Source organism: Neocloeon triangulifer, unplaced genomic scaffold, assembly GCF_031216515.1.
Source record: "Neocloeon triangulifer isolate White Clay Creek 2 clone unplaced genomic scaffold, ASM3121651v1 ptg000009l, whole genome shotgun sequence".
Lineage (NCBI taxonomy): Eukaryota > Metazoa > Arthropoda > Insecta > Ephemeroptera > Baetidae > Neocloeon > Neocloeon triangulifer.
Window position 1 is genome coordinate 3,011,260 of NW_026775551.1, and position 10,258 is coordinate 3,021,517.

Here is a 10,258-nt window from a genome sequence, read left to right on the forward strand (position 1 = left end):
CTCTTATTTAATAAAAAAAAAATGCTTATAATTTAAATATATTTGTTTTCCTTAATTTTTTTTAGCTTGATGAAACTTTGAAATTTTAATTGATTTGTTTATTGTTTAGATTCATGAAAAAGAAATAAGTTTGAATTAAAATTTCAAAGCATGGTTACTATTGTAGGAATTTGAAATAAATTAAAATAAGAAACAGCATGCACTTAGCTTTTTTTTTAATTTTTTTTACGTTTTAATTTTCAACTCAGTTGTACTACGTCTAGAGAGTTTCATTCTTCATTTCTTTATATTTTGTTGCGTTTTGTTGATATTTAAAAAAATCAAAATATCTATATTATGAAAATACACTTGCTTTTTAATTTTTTTACGCTTCATTCCAAGTGGAAGTAAAAAGTTTGTGTTTCAAAAAGTCAATTTTAGGCAACTTGAAACATTTTCTTATTTATCTGCACCCCACCTATTTTATGTTTCTAATTTACATCTACGAGTTAATAGTATATCTTGACACAAGATGGCGCTTAAATTAAAGTTATTCCTGATAAAGCTACATTATTTAACAACTTTCTCTGCGCCTTGCAGCGTATGCTTCCATCTCGGCAAAGGAGCAGACCACACAAGCTACTTTTCAGGGGATTTGGTTACCCACTATACTATGGATAATATAAACCGATTATTTAATGGCTTTGAAATTGATATGGAGTATTTCATATTAATTGAATTTAAATTAAATTTTCTCATGCAATCCTACCTATCATATTGAAAATAAATTCAGCATTAAGTCGTCTTGTTTCCATCAACGACTACGCCCGTATGGGAAAAGACAAAACATGACCTTATAATATGTTATTTAAATTTATAAACTGTTAAAAATATTAATTAAAAATAATTGTAATTTTGAAATTAATTAAAAATTTTAATTGTTATCAAATTTCACTTGTATTAAGTTAAATATTGAAGAATTGTACTCTGATGAGGTATTTTCAATAAACTATATTAAGTCGTCTTGTTTTCTTCTTTTTGCAAATTTATTATTATTATTATTACATTAATTCTTCTTGGTCAATACAAAATTTTAAATTGGAAAATAGAACAATACAACTTGCTAAAACGCTCAATATCAAAAAAGACTTGTCCGCCGCGGTCAACTTTTTTTCAATTTTTAGAATGGAGTTTGTTTAGGTCAGTTTAATGTAAATTCAACCTAAAAAAAACTCCATTCTTTAAATTGAAAAATAAAATTTATATACAAAAAAAAAGTTTACCGCAGCGGTCAAGTCTTTTTTTAACTGCAAATTTGTTTGCTGGCAGAGTGAAGCAAGCGAGTACCGGTTAAGGAGTGGTGATCTAATCAATCAAATCGAGACTAATTTGCCAAGGAAGTGCCACGCGAACAAGAGAGATGCGCCACCGCGCGGTGAGAGTTCTCTCGCTACGTGTGTGAGAGTTCCAAGTGCGTGCTGCATTTTAAATTAAGATTTCGCCGCTTTTGTTGACCAGTAATAAAAATTCATGCGACGCCCGCCACCGATTTCCGTCTTCTGCGGGGGTAGTCGAGTATAAAATGTCTCTGCACCGCCGACGGCGATATCACATCACCCGCAGCAACCTCAACAGAAGCACAATGGCATTCAGAGTGAGTATTGAATTTTTTAAGTAGTGAAAATTTTAAATTTATTTGGGTACAAAATTTGACTTGAAAACGCTGCCTAGTAATTTTTTTTTAATTAACTTAAATTGAAATATAAATTTTGAATTATTTCAAAGGAAAATGATGGAAATAAATGATTCTAATTGAATTTAATGTGAAATTTTTCGTTTAAAATTTTAAAATTTACATTTTTATGATGGAACAATTTTTATGTCAAATTTTATTAATTTTCAATTTCTTTTTTCCAGCTTGTCGCATTCCTTGCGTTGGTGGCAGCATCCCGTGCCGGAGTCATTTCGCCTTTCGGTTACGCCGCTGCCCCCTTCCCCTACGCAGCCGCCCCCGCACCCCTGGCCGTCGCCCCCGCACCTTTGGCTCCCGCTCCCGTAGCTATTGCTCCCGCCAGAGCTGCAGTCCTCGACGCCCCGCCCCAGTACTCCTTTGGCTACTCGGTGTCCGACGCCCTGACCGGAGACAACAAGTTGCAGCACGAGACCCGCAACGGGGACGTCGTCCAGGGTGCCTACTCGCTGGTGGAGCCCGACGGCACCGTCCGCACCGTCAACTACTTCGCCGACCCCATCAACGGATTCAACGCCGTCGTCAACAGGCAACCTCTCGTCAGGGCCGCCGTCCCGGCTCCGGTTGTTCCTGCTGCCCCGGTCGTTCCCGCAGCTCCCGTCGTGCCTGCTCCCGCAGCACCCTTCGCAGCGGCTCGCCTGTTCGCTCCTGCTCCCGCTCCCTTGGCTGCGTACCCAGGATTCGCGCCTGTCCCTCCTTTCGCCAGAGCTGTGCTTGGTTGATGCCATAAGCAAGGGTTAAATCGCCTTTGTTATTTATGCATTTAATGTGATGTTGATTTTTTCTATTTTCTAATTTTAAGTCAAAGAAATAAAAATGAAATTTCAAGTGAACAAAGTTCATACAAGAAAATGAAAATTGGTTTTTAAATTGCTATAAAATTATAGCAGAACACAAGATAGAAGTAGATCTAATTGTAAAAATAAATTTTATTAATTCTTCATTTGTAGGTTAAAAAATGAAATTTTGTTGGCAAGATATGTGAAAAAATAGATGATAGGTGAATGGTATTTTTATGAAAGAAAAAGCTGATTTTAGATGAAATTTTACAATTCAAAATAGGTGACGAAAAGTGTACAATGAGAACAATCTCAAAGTGGGTTGTTTTTTTACTCAAATATGTTAAACATAGTTGAAATCGGTGATTTTTCATACAACATAATGATTTTCAATCTTATCATTTTTTATTTAAAATTTATATATGACATGAGTAGATTGAATAGGGTTCCATTAATCCATTTTGGAGCATCTCCTATATTTAGCCTTAAATGGTTATCATTATCACCTATTTTCCCGGCCCTAGCAAATTTTTAAACCTAACTGATTCTGAAGCTGTTATTATATATATAGAATTTATTATCATTATTTAATTATATGTTGTATGAGACATAAAAATAATAAACCCCAAAAAAAATTACTTTTTATACTGATTTAATGTAATTATGTTAAAATAATTATAATAAATAAACTAATAGTTATAAAAGTAATAAAGTAAATGAATATATAACAAATATAGAATACAAACTTCAGGAATAAATTTAACTCGCAAACGAATAAGATTAGTCTTAATAAAATTGATGAGATAAAGAATAAAAAATTGATTTGCCTGGATCAAATTTAAAAATTTTCTATTGAACCTTCAGTCTGTGAAATATTACGTTTTAAAAGCTACTTTGTATTTCGTGCATCTTTATTTATTATTTAGTTTTTTTCATTGGTCAGGTTCTCAACATTAAAGCGCTCGTTAAACTAACGAATTTACGCCGGTCTCTCGTAGCTTCCTCGTGTTCTTTGAGCAGCTGTTTGTCGTAAAGTCGTCATAGTTCTTTCGCCACATTAGCAGGGTAATTAATGAGGCAGGTTGAAAGTGCCACCATCTAGTTTGAATCCCAATGGATCATCCACTTTGCAAACCAGGTTAATTATTCTTTCATCAGCCGATAATCGTTTGACGCTAAAAAAGCGTAGCATCTCGCGAGCAAGCACGCAACAAGGCTACATAATAAATGATAATAACGTGCGGTTGCGCTTTTTACATGCACTTGGAAATTAAATTGCCTCTAGATCGCGCAGGAATTCCTTTTGCGACGGCGAAAAATAATCATCGCTGACATTGCTCCACTTTCGATTATTTCCTAAAATCCGGTCGATTGTGTCAAAACACTTTCCTCCTCCTTCTCTCAGGGTTAAGGTCAGTCTGAATGGTTCATGTTGCGTCAGAAATCTCTTTCGGAACAGGTGAAAATATTTGCTCTCCTGCTCTCGCGAATCATTTATTCCTGGCCCAAGAGTTTCCCCATTAATCACCGCCCCTGCGATCGTTTTGGCGCCGACTACACGATTTTCTTCTCGATCAGCAGCATTACATCACGCCGCACTACTTTCAGCTCTAGTCAGAGGGCAGACAATGAAAGTTTTCTTTCTTTCCATGTGCTCCAATCGGAATCCAGGCCAGTCGTATTTCTCACTCGCTGCCAAGTTCATGAATTAATGTTACCAACCGCATCAAATAGCGCGAACAACAAAAACTTCGTGATCCACTGGCTGCCTCTGGAGGCAAACAATCCACCGAGCTCTTCCATGCTCAATTGCTTTACATAATGGGACGGGTGTAAAAATGTATTTTTATTCCCATCCAGCCTTGTAAGGACGTTCGTTCACTCTCGCTGCACGCCTTTTTGGACATTCGTGAATAAGCGCAGCCGTTTTATACACCACAATTGATTATTATTGTAATTCGTAATTGATTTTCCATGCTCACGCCCTGCATTTTGATCATGTGCTGCAGGTCGTAAAGAATAATGATCGTGCTCATTTGTAGCTATAAAATGCATTTTTTTTTACTGCCTGAATTGACAAATTACTGGTTCAAGATTTTTATGGCTGAATTAATTTCTTGATTGAATTGCATTCAAAACTGTAAATTATTAGAAAATTAAGTTGTTTTTTTAATATTTGATCAGTATTTGATTTGAAATACCGTAAATTGACATTGATATTTAAAAGTAGCTTCGTCGCTTTACTGAATTTCTTGAATTTTAAATTTTCAACAAATCTACTCAGTAGAAAAAAATACTAAATTTAAAAGCTTTTTCATAAATGAAGTTTCTAATGTGTGTATTTAAATTGTTTGTACATAATATTGATTCTTTTCTGACGTCATCCGTCTCAACATGCAGGCTGCAAATAACTGTTGAAAAAATTCATGTGATTTAAATTGGTTGTCTACCGTTGAAAGTAGATTAATGGCCATAATAACTGACTGGACACTCCCCGATATTTGCTTTTTTAACGATCTATTTCCTTTTCGTGCAATCACGCACCTCTCATGACTGACACGTTTATTCGTAATTGCCAATCGAAAGGCACCAACGAGGAAAGTAGCTCCTCTCAAATTATGCGTCCACGTGCTACACACTAATTAAATTTCAGAGCACCTACAACCTTACAAGGACACTTTTTTTAATACTCATATTTCAGCAACGAGTCTTGCACATGAAACTCGATTAGCTTAATTTCTGGGCACGTGAAGCAACTTGCGGTCCCATCAAGAGACGCGAAAAATGTCGCCGATCAAGAGATCTGGTCTGGCAAATTAGATGCACCTCTTAAAATGGGACGCTCCAAATAAATGGTTGCGGGCGCAAAAAACAAACTCAAGGTGCGATAAGGTCAGTCGGATAGAGCAGCAGTGTTAAAAAAATCCAGTTGCTTTCCCTTCTGCGGGCGTTCCCTGTCTGATTCCCGCGCAGGTAGCAAAAGTTGCTATTATTCAATCGCTCGCTTGCTCGCCACAGATGCAGACACTCTCGTGACTCAAGGATCAATTAATTACAATCTGAATGCATCTGGCTGGCTGGACAAACGCGGTTGGTCTCTGAAATGTGTCGGGAAAGTGCAAACGGCCTGATGGATTCTAGCATAAGCGTTGCTCGGAGGCAGTCTCGTCATCTCATTAAGGGACTACGACTCAAAATTTGATATAAGTTTATTTACGATTTGATAGGTTTCTTAATTTTCTACAGCGGATTAGAGTTTTATTTATAAAGTGGTATTTTTTTATAAATTCAATTTTGTTGGAAATATGAATTTGTTTGGGTAAAAATTATTTTTAATTTAAACTTTCTAATTTACGAAGTGCTGAACATGAAAATTATCTAGATTGCATTAACAAAATTATTCAAATTGTATTATTTATTTACCCTGAAATTAATAGTCAACTTGATCTAAATATATTCCCAAAAAAATATTTAATCAAAAGGAGCTAAATCATAATCAAACTGTTGTTCTAATTTGATCTCCCTGAGACTGAATGAGTCTAGGTCACCTAAGCTTGCCTACCTGACTGACTAATAACTATTATATATGCCTGAAAGGTCTCTCTATCTAAAGCTAACAAGATTAGCCGCTTTGAGTGAGGAAATTTAGTCGATATCGCGCACCTCCGTCATTTGTCTGATCCAAATATTTACGATAAGTCACTTTCTGAAAATTAATTGCACGGTATCAGATGGCCGAAGCAATAAATAATACAAATCTGCGCGCAGTTAAAATAATTGCCGGCTACCACTTGTGCGAAATGTTGTTGCCAAACGCTTTGCTCGCCCGGTGGCCTATGCGTCAGTATGCTGCGTCTGATGGATGGCGAGGAAGATTAGGCCCAAATTGCGCCACGTTTGGACAGGGTGATAGTAATGAATCGCATTTATCAAAAGACACAGCCAACCAAAGCCAGAGAATTTGCTTTTATGCGATCCAGTTGAGTTGCTGGATGACTCACTTTTGTCAGTACGTGTTGCTATTTTGCTACTTTCCAGGGAGTGGTTTTTTTATTGTATAGTTTCCACACTCTCCACTTAAACCCTCTGAAATTTATTTAGCCTGTTAATTATAGGGAAATTATTAAATGTATTAAAAATCGGCCTTTCCTCGATGAAAATTAAAGTTGTAAAAATATTTCTAACAATAATTGTCACAATGTAAAGAATTTCTGAGGAAAAAATTAATTATTTGATGAAAACACTTTTTATAAAATTAATTTACGTACTAATTTTTGTCAAAATAATTTCACAGCTCATAATGCAGCCCGCAGCCAGAACATGTAGAGCAAGATATTGTTTTTTTTTTCTTATTAAGCAATAATCAACTCACGAAACCCATCAGGGAAAAACCGACTTTGAATTCAAATCACTATTAAATTTCAGTTGCTTATTATCAAATTTATTATAATTACTTTGCTTTTTTTTAAAAAAAATCCTTATTTTATCATAATTTTCTTATTGAATAAAATGTTTATTTGATCTATTTTTTCTATAATGCCATTTGTGATTTCTCCTGAAACGAGCTGAGCCATTGAAATCAATCATGATTGGCACAGCTTGATTTCAGTCACTCACCCACAATTCAGGCCATTTATTCTCGTTTTCAGTTCAAACTGCACGCCTTTCCATCAATCCACAGCAGATTTAATCGCAAGGCCACTTAGCTGCTGCGTCAATTATTTTTTTATCAGAAAAATGCGATCGCCGCACCAAAATTTTGCCCCTTACGAGAGTGAACGTCTGGTATATGTAATTGGAGAACCACGAATACGCCCGGCTGAGATCAAACAAGAGCATTTTACCGCACATTCATGTCTTCATTTATTTTAAAACTGCCTCAAGGACGGCCCCATTGATACATTGGGCTGAAATTAATTAACCTCGAAAAGCGCAACTTTCAAATTTAAATGCAGCAATTACACCGCCCGTGTGTCGCACGTATACAATCACAATTTTCTTCTTATCCGCAGAGTTCATTCAAATTAACTCCGCGCGCAATTATTATGCTTATGCACGATTATTATTATTTAATAATTTAGTAGGTCACTGCATGTGCGCGTTTGTTTTGTTTCGCCGACAAAAGCGTAGGTTTGCAGAGATGTTTGATATGTTCGCGGTGACGCATATAAAATATTAATTTGGAAGTCGAGCCGATTTCTGCGCAACACTCGAAATTTCTCCAGCGCAAGCCTCTGCCCAATTTGCACAGCCAATCTGGAGCAAACGCGTAATTCTCAAGATCGCGACTGGACTCACGTGAACCAGCTTTGCCTCCGGTCATCTCACCCTACATAAAACCGGCGTTTAGCCTCGTCAAGGCCGCCCAAATGGAATTCTCGCTGCATATTATTAGCACTCGGTGAATGAGCTTGTTTTTAAGAAAATTACTTTTTGGGAAGTTTATATATTTAGCAATTGATTGACCTTCTCTGCTCACGACTTTGCTACTTTGATCTGGCAATGTTATTATGGATGAAATGGTGACTTTTGAGGTTAAATATTTATATCGTTTGTTGTAACTACCAAGCATCTGTAAACATATTTCTGAGAAAGGGTAACAGTTTTGAGGAATTAATTATAATTTTTTGATGAAAGATGATGCGGGGTTAAGATATAAATTAGATTAAATTTACATTCTGTAGTTAATTAATTAAAAGAATAATAATAGATTTAAACAACTTAAAATATTTGTAAAAATTTTATTTTTCAACATGAATATTAAAATATTTGGTCAGTAAATTGTTTATTTATTATACATTCGAATAATAAATCTTATCAAATTATGGAAAATTTTCAAAAATAAAATTACAACATTTAAAGATAAAATTCATTTTTGCAAATTTTTTAAATTACTTAACTCATCATTTGAGTATTGCGAATTGAAATGAAAACTAAAAATTTCACATGTAAATAAGTTGCATAAGAATTTCTTCTAAGAGGAAACGTTTTCATAATTCAGAGCAGGAAAGTGATAGGATCATTTCGAAATTTGCAAAACTCTCGTGTGACACAGTAAGATGAAATCGAACAACCAACACAATAATTTGCTTCCAATTTTAACAAGTTGATAAATGAAAACACACCCAGGTATAATTATAATCCTCGCGTTATGTCAATAAGTTTTAATTTGCATACATGGTGGTGTCCGGTCGGTGCGCCAAAGCGCCTCGAGGGTCCATTGAGTTGTTTGCTTGCAGGCAATTTGTATATCGAAACGACCGCTCTGAATATAATAAATAAAAGCTGGCATTGGTAATGATGGAAAAGAAGTTTGCGCGCACAATCATTACTTACGTGTATTGCAATTCAGCCGGCGGCGAATATTCGACTTCTTTTATGTAATTTTGCATGCACTTAAAGCACAGAGATTACTTTTTCTTTCACATGTAGGTGTGTCCCAAGAAGGAAATATATATAATAGGCGTGAAAGAAAATAATAATAATCGCCACCTTATTTCTGAGTCGGAATTTAGCTTCTGGTGAAACTTCTGTCCGACGCGAAAATTGCATCATTTCAATAAAGAGTTTGGTTGATGTTCTTTGCTTCCTTATTTCGGCTCAGTATTAATGAGATTTTACGAGCTTCACACATCCCGCATGCGTAAAAATGTCGAATGCTAATGAGCCCAAATCTTCTCTAGCAACAGACGATTGCATATAATTTTATCATAGAGAAGTTTGCTTTGGCTATGGAAGCGATTTCCAACCGTGAAATCCCAGTTGTGCAAGCGATCGTGAGGATCTATCCGATTACAGGAAAGTTGTAGAACCAATAATAACTAGTTCAGAATTCAGTACAGGCTAATTTGTCCTTTCCTTCCTCGACCGTGGGTTTTCCTTCTCGGCAGCCTTTGAAGACCAGTTTTGAAAAACGCATGATAATGAGGTGCAAAAACTACTGCGAAACGAAATGTTGTTCTTATTGTTAAATGTGTGCAAAAAGTGAATTTAATGTTTAATAAGGAATTTTAGAGTGAAATAAATTCCACGAAAAGTGTGAAAGTATTTGTCACTTTTATGGAATAAGAATTTTGTTTAAAAAAATATTATCTCATACTGTATCTGAATTTTAATTACCTTCACTTTTATTTGCATTAATTTTATCAGAAAAAGATTTCCATTGAGAAAAAAAGCTTATTAAAAATCAAATATGCTTTTTCTCCATTCCATTGATACATATCAGATCAAAATTAAAATAATCTTTCCATTTGAAATAAAAAAATGAAGACAAAAGGCGACACTATGATTTTTTTGAGTAAATTTTTAAAAGATATCTATATAAAAATATTAATTAATTTATATTACAAAAAAAGATTGTAAATTTAAGAAATTAAATAAAAAATTAATTACTTAAATTTATGTAAAGTTTTGTTAAAAAATTAATAAAATAAAAATTACACAAAAACACGCTCGCAATAACAAATTAACAAGAGTGCAAATTGAGTGCATTGATAAATAAACGGGAAAAATCTCTGACCAAATACATCATTTTGATATTAAAAAAGGAACAAAACAATCCGTGATTTACAAACTTATTTTTATTTATAATGCGACCACTATTTTTATTCTTAATCTCTACGTCCAATTTTATTTTATCAAAACAAGAACAGTTTTGCGTGCAGTAATAATTCACTTTCGTTAGCAGGAGCGTTCTTGTTAGAAGCAAAATAATATAGAATGGGTGTTGCTCCGAAACGATACTTTTGTG

At 34.8% G+C, this 10,258-nt stretch overlaps 2 protein-coding genes across 3 annotated transcripts in view; both read left to right on the forward strand.

Annotated features, from left to right (window-relative positions):
* LOC132195274 (neurobeachin-like protein 1) overlaps positions 1 to 10,258 on the forward strand; it is an 87,491-nt gene that overhangs the window by 64,585 nt on the left and 12,648 nt on the right. The gene's annotated exons all lie outside the window — the stretch shown is intronic.
* Positions 1,565 to 2,587, forward strand: LOC132195283 (larval cuticle protein A2B-like). The gene is made up of 2 exons (XM_059617184.1): positions 1,565 to 1,633; positions 1,897 to 2,587. Exons 1-2 carry the CDS (start codon positions 1,622 to 1,624, stop codon positions 2,449 to 2,451), a joined length of 567 nt encoding a protein of 188 aa, XP_059473167.1. The 5' UTR covers positions 1,565 to 1,621; the 3' UTR covers positions 2,452 to 2,587.